The sequence below is a fragment of the Morus notabilis genome, unplaced genomic scaffold (assembly GCF_000414095.1).
Source record: "Morus notabilis unplaced genomic scaffold, ASM41409v2 Scaffold467, whole genome shotgun sequence".
Taxonomy (NCBI): Eukaryota; Viridiplantae; Streptophyta; class Magnoliopsida; order Rosales; family Moraceae; genus Morus; species Morus notabilis.
In genome coordinates this window covers 1209226-1225986 of record NW_010361652.1, presented here as the reverse complement: position 1 = coordinate 1225986, position 16761 = coordinate 1209226, and the positions used below count along the sequence as shown (strand labels likewise).

The 16761-nt window shown below is 31.8% G+C and overlaps 3 protein-coding genes across 4 annotated transcripts in view; all 3 read left to right on the top strand.

Moving 5' to 3' along the window:
* Positions 1–6322, top strand: part of LOC21408827 (galactinol synthase 2) — a 37429-nt gene extending 31107 nt beyond the window's left edge. The window contains exons 1-4 of one of the 2 annotated variants that reach the window (XM_024167135.1): positions 2367–2797; positions 4655–4978; positions 5126–5260; positions 5836–6322. In XM_024167135.1, coding sequence (XP_024022903.1) covers positions 2516–2797; positions 4655–4978; positions 5126–5260; positions 5836–6018 — 924 coding nt within the window. In that variant the 5' untranslated portion in view covers positions 2367–2515 and the 3' untranslated portion in view covers positions 6019–6322. Of the gene's footprint in view, positions 1–2366; positions 2798–4654; positions 4979–5125; positions 5261–5835 lie in introns of those variants that run through there. The other variant, XM_024167136.1, reaches the window with a different exon arrangement.
* A 4953-nt stretch (positions 6323–11275) lies between these two features.
* LOC21408824 (cell wall / vacuolar inhibitor of fructosidase 1) lies at positions 11276–12040 on the top strand. The gene is made up of 2 exons (XM_010100474.1): positions 11276–11567; positions 11877–12040. Exons 1-2 carry the CDS (start codon positions 11276–11278, stop codon positions 12038–12040), a joined length of 456 nt encoding a protein of 151 aa, XP_010098776.1.
* Positions 12041–15051: 3011 nt separating this feature from the next.
* On the top strand, positions 15052–16400 carry LOC21408823 (cell wall / vacuolar inhibitor of fructosidase 1). Its single transcript, XM_010100473.1, has 2 exons — positions 15052–15436; positions 16225–16400. The coding sequence occupies exons 1-2, from the start codon at positions 15052–15054 to the stop codon at positions 16398–16400; spliced, it is 561 nt and encodes a 186-aa protein (XP_010098775.1).
* The last annotated feature ends 361 nt before the right edge of the window (positions 16401–16761 follow it).

Here is a 16761-nt window from a genome sequence, read left to right as displayed (position 1 = left end):
AAAATAAAAATAACAAATGAAAAATAATTAAAAATTATTTTTTATTTATCTTTCATTTTATATTAAATTAAAAAATTATTTTTATTTTTATTTTTTATTTTTATTACGTTAAATATTATTTTAAAAACGTTTTTATTTATTTTTTTAAATGTAAAAAATAAAAACAGAATTAATTTCAAACACGCTCAAAAGAAATAAAGAAAAGGAAAAAAAAAAAAAAAGCACCAAAACAGCGCGTGCTTGACGACCAAAAGTGGATAGTGGAAACTTTATTGATTCTTTTATTGACCATCAAAAGTGAATAGTGGAGCTTTATTGAGTCTTTTAATTTAGTTAAGATTAAGATTTTTTCTTCCAAACTTTTACTAGGTGATAATTTAATTTTTATTTTTTTTAATCTGGAAAAAAAGATCACTACACTCTTTAATTGTTGGTAAATAAGTAACCATTCTGTCCATCTCCGTTATTTTTTTTTAGAGAATTATATACGTCCACACATGTGCCACTCTTTTTTTTGTAAGAAAAAAATAAAAATACTATCAGATACATTAAAAAAATAATAATAATAAAGAAAACTCATTTCAACACTCAAATTATTCTTCTCCTACATCAGCGGTCCGTTGAAAGAGCCACCGGCCTAAATTTAACAGAAGGAGTAGAGATCGTCTATACCTGATGATCACTTTCATTTTTTTTTTATTCAATAAAAAGTTTATATCAGGATCTGTTTATTTCAGCGATTCTCATTTAAAATTTGAGTTTTGTTATCAATTTACGTTTAAAATTTGAGTTTTATTATAGTAAAAATTTTTTAAAAATAATTATATTTAATTTTTTTACTACAATAAAAAATTCTCATATAAAATCATACGTTAACTCAAATTAAAAATTTAAATGAACGAACTAAACGAATCTTTAATTTATATATGTCTATATATGTTCATATACGTGTGTGTATGTGCGTGTGTGTATATATATAAGAGTAAAGAGTGTGTAAGAATATAAACATTTTAAAATAGTTTTATATTTTATATTTTCTTTTTCTTTACAGTGAGTGACATGAGAACAATATTCTCTTTTTAAAAAAGGAGAATAAAAAACGTCTAGTGATCTGTGATCTCATTGAAACGTGTGAAGAAATGGAATTTATTTTCTATCCACATAAAAGACATGAAGGGTCCGTTTAGTTCGCTGATTTGAGTTTTTAATTTGAGTTGAGATGTGATTTTATATGAGAGCTTTTTATTGTAGTAAAAAAGTTAGATGTGATTATTTATGAGAGCTTTTTACTGTAACAAAACTTAAATTCTAAACTCAAATTAGCGAAATGAACGAGACCGAAATGTAGCGCTTGAACAATTAACATGAAAAAAAATAATTAAAAAATAAAGAGAAAACGGTGGCAGCACGCATCAACCACTCTTAAACAAAGGAGAGACATTAATTATTCAGCGGAAAAAAAAAGAAAAAAAAAAGAAAAAGAGAGACATACCCGCAAGTAACCCACAAGTTCAAAGAAATATACAGAGAAAAAAAAAACATAGGCCGGCAAGTCAACCACCTCCTAACCACTTATTTAATATAATCCTTTCATACATCTAATATCTATAGAAATAAAAAAAAAAAACACAAACATGTGCTTCCCATAAAGGAAAAAGGTTTTTTTTTGTCTCCTATGATTTTTACGGGAGAAATTTTTTCCATCGTAAAAAGTTAAAAGATTAGCCTAACTTATTAAATAATTGATGTAATTCTTTTATATTAAGTCGTAATAATTATTATTTTAAAAATTAAGAGTCATTTTAATCATATAATAAATAAAACACTATCAATACTAAATAAATGTTTATATATGACCAGATGTACTTATAAAAATAAAAATATGATATATATAATTTTTCAAGACAATATTATTCAGTTTTAAAAACATAAATTAGTTACGATAAAACGATTGATATTAACAGTAAAAATGACAGTCATTTATTAATGTATTTTCTAATTTTTTTATATAATTATTCACAAAAAATGTATATAACAATCATTCATTATTAAATATTTAAAACTATATTCTAATTTTTAAAATAATAATTATTATAACTCAATACAAAAAAATTATATTAGACTTTCAGCCCATTATGACGGCATATAAACCTGATAGAGACTTGTCTCCTATTTTTATACTGGGAGATTATAGACAATTCCAAGAAAAAAAGTCCCTTTCAAAAAAGAAAATAATTGTGTGCCACGTAGTACATGTACTTATCTTTAGATGCACAAATTATGTCCACTAATCACTTTTCCCAATGCATTTTAACGTCTAATATGCCTATAAATTGGAGCACTACTCCCTCCCCTCCAATGCTATCAAAGACTTTACTCAATAGCGATAGTGTCATTCCTACTACTTTGTCCTTCTCTTGGATCTCTCTCTGTCTACTTTTCTATATTTGGTCGTTTTTTTTCGAAGTAATATTTCTTCTTCGTCGAGTAATAATTTCTTTCTACCAAAAAAGCCATGAACATGGGTGTGGGCAAGAGAGCATTCGTGACCTTTCTTGCAGGCGACGGAGACTATGTCAAAGGCGTGGTGGGGCTTGCCAAGGGCCTCCGCAAGGCCAACACTCGTTACCCTCTCGTGGTGGCCGTGCTGCCGGATGTTCCCGACGACCCCCGCCGCATTCTTCGCTCCCAAGGATGCATCGTCCGGGAGATTGAGCCTTTCTATCCGCCTGAAAGCCAAACCAAATTTGTCAGGGCCTATTTTGTCATCAACTACTCTAAGCTTCGCCTTTGGGAGGTTAGTATAATTCTATTTTGTCAGTGTCTCTTGTATCATATGCATAGTACTGTTAGTTATTTGGATTCGAACTCGGATCCGATTTTTTTGGCGTCGTCGATCGTTGATGGAGACGACAACTGGGATTTTGTGATCTGGGTTGGACGTTGCTGCGGATCCGCTCTGATCTGGGGGAAAAAAAGGGGGGCTGGCGGAGAAACGGAGAAGGTTGATCGGCGGAATCCAAGCACCAGGTTTTTTTGAGAGTTTTTTACTGTAACAAAACTCAAATTTTAAACTCGAATCGACGAAATGAACGGGACTTGGATTTTGGAGACATAAAAAACCTGGACGGGTAGAGTCCTGCTTTTTAACGGTTGAATTAATTTTTTAATAATTAAATTTGTGTAAATCTGATTAAAAGTTTATAAGGGCAACACATAAAACTGTTCGATTTAATCATTAAAAAATTAATTTAGAGATAAAAAAATAGGACTCACTGATGGAAGTTTTTTTGGGTCCATGGTTAAGTTTATTATTATTATTATTATTATTAGTGGGTGTTCTTAGTTTGAGATCAAACGACTTCTTTAAGGAAAAAATGGTCCTTTTATTATTTTTCTTTAGTTTTTAGATGTTTTAAATTATTTTTAGATTACAGATGTTTTATAAATTATTGGTTTCTCTTCAATTATTTAAGAGGGTAAAAAATGAGATTTTACCTCTTAAAAATCGGCTTTTAAGATATAAAAAACTTTCTAAAATATTGAGATAAACAATACCAAAAGTATGTTTGGATTTAAGACATGTACGAAAATGATTGTATTCCTACTCTCTTTATGTTAATAATATCAATAATTGCGTGCTTTTCCCCACCGATTATATAGACTTTATTTTTTTTTTAATTATGTCCTTTGTTAATTTAGACATATATTCCGTTTTTTTAGTGAATATTGTATCTGTTATCCAATGATAAATATTTTTTCAGTAGATCAGATGCAGTAAATGGTGGAACATATTCCAACGACACAATATCTTCTTCTAGCCTAAGACCATTCTTAGCTAAACTATGGGCTGCATAATTTGCAAACCTTGGAGCATGGTCAACTAAACATTCATCGAAGAAGAAAAAGGACATGTATTAATGTCAGATACAAAATTCTCAAACTCAGAAATATTGAGGAGGGAGTTGGATTAATTTTTAAGGCATCACTCTTTATAAAGTTAGGTGGCATGCCAACATCTGTGGCTCAAATGAGATTGTAACTTAGAGTAGTTGCTTAGCTTCTTTAGAAGAAAACTTTCCAAAGCATCTAGAAGGTAGGGTAGTTATAACAAAGCCTTCACTATTTCAAATCAAAGCACTGATTCCAACTAGATTTTGTTTTAAAGAGATATCTGCATCAACATTCAGGGTGTGTTTTGAGTAAACATCGGTGCCATAGTTCGGATCATAGTTCGGAGCTGGCTACAGTGTTTTTCCTCACAAAAAATACACATAAATCAAAAATGGTTCTGAATCATAATTTTGAATCTATGAACCAAATATCCTCTTATTTTATATTGTCCAGCGGGAGGAGGAATCCAAGTCTTCATCGAGCCCAAAAATGGATCAATGCTCCTTTTGCTGGCAATGAGATTGTGCACGTTTTTCCTGATACCCAAATACAGGAACTTGAAAGAAACTATTTATTCCTAAGTTTCCATTATTTTAGACATAATTCTGTTTTCATCCAAAGATGTGTGTACATGTCTGCTATACGTTATTTGTTATATCTCCATAAGTATTGTATAACAAATAAGCTATAACTAAAGTATATATGACTATATATGTGTGTTGTATACCTGATTTGATCACTGTTTCAAATATTATTGTAGTTTGTAGAGTATGAGAAGATGATGTACTTGGATGCAGACATACAAGTGTTTGACAACGTTGATAACATATTTGACTCGCCAAATGGCTACTTCTATGCTGTGATGGATTGCTTTTGTGATAACGAAGTATGGTGTAACTCTCCTCAACACAAGATTGGCTACTGCCAGCAGCGCCCTGAGAGGGTGCAGTGGCCTGCCGAGATGGGGTCGCCGCCACCGTTGTACTTCAATGCCGGCATGTTCGTTTTCGAGCCTAACCTCGTCACTTACTCTAACCTCTTGGAGACCGTCAAAATCACAACTCCCACTACCTTTGCCGAGCAGGTAATTAAGTAATTTTCTACGCTTAGTAATCGCTTTCTAGTACGCAAATTAAAAATAAATAATCGTAGTATAAGATTGAATTTTAATATATGAATGTTACAATTTGTGTTACCTTTAATTAATTATGTGGTGCATATATATGTGTAGGACTTTCTGAACATGTACTTCAAGGATGTGTACAAGCCTATTTCAAATGTTTACAACCTCCTTGTGGCCATGTTGTGGTTTCACCCTGAGAATGTGGAAATTGACAAGGTCAAGGTTGTCCACTATTCTGCAGACGTAAGTGAACTCAAAAACAAAATATTCTCAAATATGAATACATTAAGAACTTCTGTATGGTAGGGATCTTGTATTAGTGGTGCTGTTTTTTAGCGTTAAATCATCACATCAAAATTAGATCGAAAAAAGAAATTACAGATCATTTAATAAAGCGATTTTCTTTGGGAGGTCAGTTATACTAATAATATTAGTTTTTAACTGTCGGATCATGTCAAAATCACATTCGATTGAAAAAATATGTAAATTAGATGGTTTCTGATACATATTTGATGGCTGAAAATAAAGAATTATCAGTAGTTCATTTTTCTGATCCTACTAAAAAAGCTCTCTTAACAAAATTAGATTAAAAAAAAGAAATTAATAGATCATTTAACAAAATTGGATTAGAACAAAAAAGAAATTATTCATTTAACAAAATTATATCGAAAGAAAAAAGAAATTACAGACTATTTAACATAATTTGATGAAAATTTGACATTTTAGAATTATGTATCAATCCAAACATGTTTACTTAATTAAGCGTTTTGCATTCTATTAATTTATTAATTAGCAAATGATATAATTTGTATACATAGGGAGCAAAGCCATGGAGGTACACAGGAAAGGAAGCGCATATGGACAGAGAAGACATAAAGTTGTGGGTGAAGAAGTGGTGGGACATTTATGAGGACGAATCCTTGGACTACGAGAATACTACTAAAAATATTGTGGAGAATGGAGAGATAAGACAAACAGATGTGGGTGAAGAAACTAGCTAGCCTAAGATTAGCAGCTTGCTAGCATATTATAATTTATATATTGCATATATATATATATGCAATATTCTATACATTGGTATTATTGCCATGTGTGTGAACAAACCTAATGTAAGTTGAGAATAAGCAATACGGTTGTTAAGTTTATTATGATGACCGTATATATATATTTCAAAAAGAAAAAAAAAAAAGAAAAAGCGTCTATGGAACTAGATGCATTGCTTCAGATTCTGTGGTTAAGTTATGCTATGTAATAATTGATCTTTCTTAAAATTAATATAAGGGTAAATTGTATTGTTGCATCTTATATTATGCGTGTGGTTGTAGATTGCATTTTGAAATTTTAATTTTGACAAATTGTACTTTTAATTTAAAATAAGTAGCAATTGAGGTCTAAAAAGAGACGTGTGTTAACAGATGGTTGGTGGTTTGAAGCACGCACAAAGCACATATGACCAGGTTTGTATGTCACAACTGATTTACTTATTTTCGTGTTCATGTGTTGCGCATTTGGAGATTAAGATCAGCAGCGTTCTGAATTTCTCTCTTCTTTTATAATGAGCAGCTTTCTGTGAGCTTTCTTTCTAGTGTTAATTATAGTAGGGATCTACTACCATCTACATGCAAAGAAAATCCAAAAGGTTTTCCTTTTATTAATTGGAAATCATGAGAATAATCTTTTCTAGTCCTTTTATGGAGTTTAAAATCCTGAAATTATCTTTTCCATTTCCTTTTAATTTGTTCACTTTCTAATTAAGCTCGTTAGGAGTACAAGGATTTGTGCACCTACGTGGCACATAGAACAACTATGACTTTGATACATGAGCTAAAATCACGACCCTTTAACCTTCCCCTTAAATTACCTCAAAACTAAAGTATAAATGACACCAATATTGTCCCCTCCAAACATTGCAATCAAAACAAACGAACTATATATAACAATTCTCAAAGCCATTTACATCTCATACAAAGATGAAGACCTCGGTCGTGACCATAACAACATCATCACTACTTTGGCTTCTTTTGATCTTTACACAATGACCTTCTCACCCCTAATCCAATGTAGGGTTTTCTCCCCGGTGGATGCCAACAATTTCATCGAGCAGACCGTGAGTTAACAACCTTTGCACCTCTATTCTTCGATCGGTTCCCCAGAGCTCAGATGCGGTTGTGAAAGACTTGACCTTCATAATGATTGGTGTAGTTAAGACCAAGGCGAAGGAGACACTTAATCGCGCCAAAAAAACTGATCAAAGAAAATCCTGAACCGGATGAGAAGACAACTTTAAGTTCTTGTGCTGATAATTATAATGCAATTATAACAACTGAAGTTCTTAGGGGGAATATTTCAATTTTTAGTTTTTACCACTAAAGTTAATAAATTTTTCTACTAAATCCACATTTTACACCCTGAACTATACGAGGCCAATAAATTCCACAAAATTCTCAATCAAATATCATTTTGCAACATTAAAATATAACTTTTTTTTTTTCTAAAAATTTCAATTACGGCCACAATGTTAAAAAAAAAAAATACTAGTACTTTTGAAACCCCCCACCCTTCCTCTTTATTTATTTATTTTTTTTGTCTCCTACAAAAATGAAGAGCGTGTTTGGTTGAAGGATTCATTTTCTGATTCGAATTATGATTCATAATTTATTATAATATTTTTTTTTATAAAAAATATATATAAATTAAAAATAATTATAATCTCATAATTTTAATTCATAAACTAAATTCGAATACTGTTGTCATGACCATAACAACATCATCACTAGTTGTGCTTCCGTTTGCTCTTTACACAATGTCCTTCCTACCACTAATCCAATCTAGTGTACTCTTCAACAAACCGGTGGTGCTCTCTATGGATAAAGCGTGCAATTCAACCTCCAATTATGATCTCTGTGTCGCCGTACTCTAATCGGATCCACAGAGTCAAGACATGACTGTTCTGTTTTTCGCCCTCATAATGATTGGTGCAGTTGAGGCTAAGGCAAATGAGACACTGAGTCACATCAAAGGCCTTATCAAGACAAGTCTTGAGCATGATGAGAAGCAACCGTTGAGTTCTTGTGTTTTTCATTTTGTGCTCAATTTTAATTCTCTCTCTCTCGTATAAATTCACTTTTTACTTCGTCAGTAGGATGTTGCAAAGTAAAAAAGTTATCATATGAATAGATATTTTCCATTGGCAACTAATTAGAGAACGATAACGAAAGGAAGAGAAAAATGAAAAATAAATCTTAATTTATTCATGTAAGACAGACAACACTATCAAGAACATTGCACATACAGACACAAAATTGGCAGAATCATCATGAGGATGTGGCGTTGCCTTTTTCCCCTGAGAACCTCCGGCTCTTTTATTTTATTTCATTTTATTTATTTTTTTCAAAACGGAAAAGAGAATTGAGTCTAATTCAATGGCAGGAAAATAAAGAAATAAAATTCAATATGTTTCTCCTTTCCAAAAAATAAAAAAATAAAAAAAAATAATCTCTGTATAATTTTTATTGGTTTTTAGCATTTATTTATTACCAATATAATTATACGAATACAACTATAGGACTATTTTAGCTTATTAGTCATTCAAGAGGAATACTCTGTCAAAAATGTCTATTCAATTCTCTGTCCAACTAATCAGTGATTGACCCATTATACACTCATCACAAGAGATTAACGGGGCAGAAAAAACGTTGATGGAATAAGAATTTTCTCTCGGTGCTTTCATTTGATTCCAATATTCACTTAACGATAACATAGCAATTCAATATGCGATTTGAATTATTAAAGTATACGGGCTTGGTGGTCTCATTGGAGAACAAGAATATAATTCGCACATCCAACTACAGGTTCCTGTGTATTTTCTTATCAGGGAAAAAAAAAATTTAACAAAAAAAATTGAAAAAATTAACAAGCAACAAAAATTTAATGATGAAGCCAGGAATTTTTATGAAGGAGGCTAATAACCACACAAAAAATTTAATAATACTTAATGTATTAGAATTGTCTTCGGTGAGTTTTCATGTCTTGAAAATGTCGCATAATAGTCTCATTATCAAGGCCATTGAAAATGTCTTTTTTGACATACACAAATAAAGTAACATTTAATAATTAATCTCTCATTCGATTGCGTAGCTGACTCTTCACAAAGTTCATGGAAAAAAAATACTCTCTCTACAGTAGCAATCAAAACTGTGTTTTTAAAAATTTGTGAAACTGAGGCTGGCAAGGACCATTATCCATATACGCTTGTCTAACTTGATCACGAATGTTAGGATGATACTCTAGAATGAGAATTCGCAACCCAGGATTAGTTTCTAGTTCTTTAGGATGGAAATTCACCTTGCTTGATTTAATACTAATGTCATTTTTTTCTGTAGGAATTGAAGACTCTTCTATCTTTCTTTTAAAAAAACCTTTCAATCATGTTCAATCAATGGCCACCTAAATAAAAATAAATTATAATCAACAATGCATTCTCATTTTTATTTGACAAACGAACATGTGAACATCAAACCCTACAGTCTAAGGAAAAAAAAAAAAAAACACTAATCAAACTCTACACAAAATTATATTGATTAAACTCAATTCCCTTGAAAACAGCGACTTTGAGATATGTGCTATTGTAATTTCATCAATTAAAAAGAAGTACAAAAATAAATGAGAAAATAATTAGGACAAGAACAAGAAGATTACCAATTGAAAAGAAGACTCCAAATCCAATGATTCAAAATGCTGGTGGCTTCTTATTGATTGTGATGTCTTGTTCTTTCTTCTTTTTGCCAAAAGGAAGCGATTTTTTGTTTTTTGTTTTTGTTTTTTTTTTTTTGGGGTGTGTATGCGTACTTGAAAATGTGAAGAAAGTTAGGACATGTTTTTTTAGAGTGTGATTTGAATGTAATTTTTGAGTTGAATTTGAGTTATAATTTGAGTTAAAACTATAACTTGAATAAAGTTGAGTAAAGTTGAATAAAATCGAAACTTAAAAGAACGTGAACTTAAATAAAGTTGTAAGTTAAGGCCCCGTTCACTTCGCCGATTCGAGTTTAGAATTCGAGTTGAGATGTGACTTTATGTGAGAGCTTTTTACTGTAGCAAAAAAGTTAGATGTGATTATTTGTGAGAGCTTTTTACTGTATAAAAACTCAAATTTTAAACTCAAATCAGCAAAGTGAATGAGCCCTTAAATTTAAACTTTTTCTGAGTTTCGTCGTAAAAGAATAACCTCTTAAAGTTGAAGACGAAGGGTCTAAGGCCAGCGTTGGAGACTGTGGAGTGCAGAGGAAGTTTGGCCTTTTATTTTATTTATTTAATCTAAATACGTTAATTTCTAATTAAGGCTTCTACAGTTTTTTTTTTCTTTCAAAAAAGGCTTCTACAGTTTTTTTTTTCCTTCAAAAAAGGCTTCTACAGATTTGGACTTTAGCCTTTAAGTGAATTGGGCTTTATTTGCTTATTAAAAAAAGAATTGGGCTTTATTAGGCTTATGTAGTCGAGTAAAAGAATTGAATTTACAATTTCAGGGGGGCTTTATGGAAATTTTCAGACACTGAGGGGAAGCCCCCCTTGGCCTATGTTGTCTACGTGCTTGATAAGAAAAACGCTTTAGTGAGACACCATCAGTGTCAAGCATCATCACTAATAGAAAGTGAGTCTCACTTGTGGATCCCACAATACGAGACCTATCTTCTATTAGTTGGGGGGTGCTAAGCACCACTAGAGCCCTATATCATTTCTAGTTTATAAAGTAGGGATTCCATATCTTCAGTTAAAAAAAAAAAAGAAAAAGAAAAAAGAAGAAGAAGAGATAGAGTTAGGGATTCTATAACCGTCCACATGCAGAGAAAATCCAAAAAGTATTTTGCTTTTATGGATTTGAAAATCCTAAATCATCTTTTGTATTCTTTTTTTGTTTGCTTCATAAGTTTGTAAGGCAGTATAAGGGTTAATTTGTGCAATATCCAAGTGGCAAATAGAACAAGACAACAAGTAGGGTTTGAGACATGAGATCACAATCCTTTTTAACTTTCCTATTAAAGCACCTCAAAACTCAAGCATAAATAGCACCTATTTCTACTTCAACACAACACAACCTTCAAAACAAACAAACTTTCAAGTACTTGATCATTTTGTAAGTTCCGGCAAATTAAAGATGAAGAACTTAGTCATGACTTTGACAAAATTATCACTTGTGCTTCTTTTTGCTCTTTACACAATGTCCTTCGCACCACTAATCCAATCTAGGGTTTCCTACCAATGGATGCCAACGATCTCTTCGAACAAACGTGCAAGCGAACTACGAATTATGGTTTATGCATCTCTTTTCTCCGATCAAATCCGCGGAGCTCGGGTGCGGATGTGAGAGGCTTGGCCCTCATAATGGTTGGTGTAATTGAGGCCAAGGCAAAGGGGACACTGAGCCAGATTAAAGACCTCATCAAGGCAAGTCCTCAGCGTGATGATAAGCAACCCTTGAGTTCTTGTGCTGAGTATTATGATGCAATTTTAAGTGGTGATGTTCCTGAAGCCATTCAAGCTCTCAAGACCGGTAAGTGGAATTTTCAGTTTTTACTAATTTTTACTTCCAAACTTCATAAAAATTTTAAAATAAATCCTCATTTTGTATCCTTAATTAAAATTTCTAACTTGGAATTTCACCTATAATGTTTTAATAAAAGTTTCAGTTATATTCGACGTAGAAATGTAAGTTTTAAAAACTTAATTATACCGATCTCTTAAATATATGAATTTATAGGGACATAAATAAACTCTACCAATATAATTAAACTTATATGGTTAATCTGAGTAAAATAAAAAAAAATTCCATTGAAACATATTCTTGGCTTTGTCTTTGCAGGTAACTACAAGTTTGCAGAGCAAGGGAGCAATAACGCTGCATTAGAGGCTAATATGTGTGAAAATAGGTTTTCAGGAAAGTCTCCTCTGACTAAGATGAACAAACTTGTGCATGATGTGGCTGTTGTAGCTGCAGCCATAACAAGAGTACTACTCACCGGTTGATTATGTTACTTGATAGATAGAACTAATAAAAGTATTTAACAGCCTTAAGTTCAGCTTTCTATTTTTGTGGTAGCAAAATTATAAGTTCTAATTATGTTACTCTTGCTCGTTCAAAACGGGCGTTAATACATATTCATTGCCAACTGAGACTTAGAAAACGACAACACCCTTGAGAACAAAACACGACATCATAGTATATAAACGGCAATGAATTTTAAAAACGCTAAACATTAGAAAAGCAATCATCTTAAGTCATATATTCATATACTCAAACTGATCACGTCATTAATTCTATTACAGTATTTTTTTCTTATAAAAAATTTGAATTTTAAACTTCGAAATCTAAAATCATAGTCTGAGTGTACCTCTTAAACGAGCCCATAGTACAAGGCTATTGACACTTTGAAAAGGTGTACAATAGGATCTGCCGTGAACCTAATCATACCAATTGATATCAAGTTTGAGTTACAATGGCAAAGTACCGTTGCCAAATCAACAGGATATCTATATGCTTAAAAGTGCTGCAGTTTCGAAAACGACATTATAGGAAAACAATATCTTATCATTAAAAAAAAAAGAGAGAGAGATTACATCATTAGAAAGGACAATAAAATGATAAAACGACAGCAATTTGAAAACATCCTTCTTGTTCTTAGAAAAGACAACATATTAAATTAAAAAAAAACGGAGTTTTTAAACGAATTTGCCTAAAAACGATTATTCGATTTCTTAGAATGTTAGGAAGAAAATATCAGCATCTACCAGAGTACGATTAAAGATGTTCTGATTCAGCATGAATTATTGAAAGCGTTGCAAGAAAAAAAATAAGAAAATATGAAAGATGAAGATTAAGAAGAATTGGAAGTGAAAGCGGTAAGCACTATTCGTTTAAGTTTAGCTTTTGAATTAAAATATAGTGTTATGAATGAGACATCTTCTTCTAAGTTATGGAAAAAATAGAAAAAATTTATATGTCGAAATTCCTAACAAATAGATTATATTTGAAGAAACAATTGTATGAGTTGAAGATGGATGAGGAAAGTGATGTTAGGGATCATATATATAATTTTTATAAGTACATAACTCAATTGTTAAGTGTAGAAGTCAAAATTGATGAGGAAGATAAAGCGGTAATTTTATTGGCCTCTCTACGTAAATCATATGAGATTTTGGTGACTACACTGTTAGTTGGAAAGACGATGTTGACTGTGGATGAGTTGTCGACTGTTCTATTAGAAACTGCAAATATGAAGATGCCAAGTAGTATATCTCACACTGAATAAGTTTTAGTGGTTAAGTCAGATTCGAATAGGGGCAGGAGTAGGTCACGAGGAAGATGTTATGATAAGAGAGATGATCATTCTCAATCCCGACCAAGGAAGGATATTGAGTGCTACTATTGTCGTAAGAAGGGGCATATTAAGAGAAACTGTGAAGAATTGACAAAGCACATTAAAAAAAAGAGAAAGCAAGTAACTCAAGAGACTTCAGATTTTGCAAATGTTATTGATGATAGGTATGACAGTGAAGACGAATTTATTCTATTATTGCTGATGAAAATATTTCTGACTCTTGGATCTCAGATTATGGATGCTTGTTTCATGTGTCCATATAATGAGTGTTTTTATTCTTATAAGTCCTGTGATACTGAAACTTTGTTGATGGCTAATGATTCTAGTGCTAAAGCTGTTGGAATAGGTACTGTTAAGGTGAAGATGTTTGATGGAGTTGTGAAGACATTGACAAATGTTAGGCATGTTTGTCAACAAAGGAGAAGTTTGATTTCTTTGGGAGCTTTAGACACTTTGGGTTGTGAGTACTATGTGAAGACTGGTTTTATGCAAGTCAAGAGAGGTGATTTAGTAGCGATGAATGGTGAAAAAGTGAAAAACTTGTATATATTGATTGGGACTATAGTCATAGGTAGAGCTATGAAGGTGAAGCTAAGCCATAAAGAATCTTCTTTTGTTCTGAAAGAAGTTGCGGGAGTAAAAGAGTGCAACAAGATGATAATAGTTGAATATGATAAAGATAAGATGGTGAGGACTTGTAGCAGTGAAGATACTTTGAAAAAGAAGGAGACAGTTTCTCGTGTCAAGTTTGATGAGAGTTTGAACTTGATACATGTTTATTCTTGTTGAAGTTTGCATTGTCGGTATGATGACGGGTTTCGAGATTAAATACCCAAATGAGTGAGTTGAGAGAATTTGAGTCAATGTGGAGATTGTTGGGTAAGTGCCTCAAATTGGTTTTGAGAAAGTTACTATTTCGTGTTTTTTTGTAAGTAACTATTTTCTGTTTTTGGGTAAAGGGTTGTTAGGGGTCTATAAATAAGTATTTTGTGTAAAACTTCATGTGCTAAAAGAAAAGTATAGAGAAAGAGTGCATCTTTTAGAGAGAAATAGAGAAAAGTGAGAAGAGAAATGGCAAATGGTGTAAGGAGTTTTAGATAGTGAGAAAAAAGAAAAAAATTTGTTGAGTGTATAATTTTAAAACTTTTAGTGAAGTTTTTCTCCCTCCTCCGTGGATGTAGAAAATTTTTTTGCACTACTTAAATATTTATCTTCTTTATTTTCTGTTATGGAGTGGAAAATCCAGAATTATCTTTGCCACTACTTTTATGGAGTTGAAAATCCTGGATTATCTTTGCTAGTCCTTTTATATATGGAGTTGAAAATCCTGGACTATCTTTGCTAGTCCTTTTATGGAGTTGAAAATCCTGGATTTTCTTTCCTAGTCCATTTTTGGAGTTGAAAATCCTGGATTATCTTTTCTAATCCCTTTTGTTTTCTTTCTAAGCTTGTTAGGAAATATATGATTTGTGGACAAGATAAGATCATGACCTTTAACCTTTTCCTTTAAAGCACCTCAAAACTCAAAATATAAATAACACCAATATTATCTCCTCCAACAAATAACAATATTCAAAACAAGCGAACTATATATTTACAACTTCTCAAAACCCTTTGTTTTTTTATCTCATACAAATTAAGATGAAGATCACCTCGATCATGACCATAACAAAATCGTCAGTACTCGTGCTTCTTTCTGCTCTTTACACAATGTCCTTCCTACCACAAATCCAATCTAGGGTTTTCTTGCCAATGGATGCTAACAATTTCATCGAACAAACATGCAAGCAGACCGCATATTACGATCTTTGCACCTCTATTCTCCGATCGGATCCACGTAGCTCAGATGCGGATGTGAAAGGCTTGACCTTCATAGAGGTTGGAGTATGGGAGGCCAAGGCAAAGGAGACACTAAGCCACATTGAAGAATTGATCAAGGGAAGTCCAAAACAGGATGAGAAGGCAGCTTTGAGTTCTTGTGCTAACAATTATAATGCAATTATAACTACTGATATTCCTAAAGCCATTGGAGGTCTTGATGCAAGTAAGGGGAAGATTTCAATATTTCGTTTTTACCACCAAAGTCTATACATAGTTCTGTTATATCATCATTTTACACCTTCAACTCTGATGCAATTATCTCTGCAAGGTTTTCAATCAAATATCATTTTGTACCGTTAGAATTTTTAAAACCATCTTCGATGCGAATGCTAATGCCAATGGCAATAGTATATTTAACATTAAAATTTGTGATATGATATGTTATTTTTATTTTTAAAATAATTAAAAAATACAAAAGTTATATTGATTACATAAAAAAGTAAACATTTCAACCAATAGTACTAATCAAATGCTAAATTTCTCATATGCTATATAATTGGTGGGAAATTTACCATAAAGTATAACATATGGGAGATTTGGCACAACAAATAGCATTGCATTGGAGAGTATTTTTTTACACTCACATATTAAATTTCTAATTATCACATTAATTATAGCACTGCATTAGAGATGCTCTACAGAAGAAGTTTCAATATAACTTTTATCTAAAAGTTTCAAATACGCTCACATAGTAATATAAGTTTTAAGTATATTAATCTTATTATTTCAAATTAGAAACCTAATTATGTCACAATATCTTTTTATAACTATCTGAATTTTTAGACATCCTAGACTTTTAAGAACTCAATTAAACTCGCATGCGTGGTATATTTGAAGGAAAAAAATAATAATAATAAAAGGAACCAGAGAGAGGGAAAAAATAAATAAATAAAGAAAGAAAGAATGAATGAAAGTACTTCACTTAATAGATATCTGTCTTCATCTTTGCAGATGACTTCAAGACTACGGAAGTAAGCGCCGAGGATGCTTGCAGAAAGGCCGATTCTTGTGCGGAAAGCTTCTCAGGGAGTTCTCCTTTGTCTGAGATGAACAAACTTGTGCATGATACGGCTGCTCTGACCGCCACCATGGCACTAATAATGCTCAACTCTCCATTTTTGTCTTAGTTTGTTGTTCTTTTATTACTACTAGTTTTGTAACGTGCTCCGCACGTATTGCCGTGTCGTTAGAGACACTTTAAGAAATAATGAGAAATTTATTTATGAAAAAAATATTTTAACCAATTAAAAATAAATAAAAACACATGCAAAAGAAAAAAAATATATTTTCATAAAAGTAAGCGAGGAACAATATATTTTTCAAAAACACACAAAAACTTAAAATGTAAAAAAATCATAAAACAATAAAAAAGAAAAAAAAGAAATAAGTGGAGTGGCAATCTCATGGAAAAGAGCATTGTCTCTTTTATGTATTGTTAGATTATATTAGATGTATAGAAAAAAAAAGGCATAGACAAAAAAAAAGGGA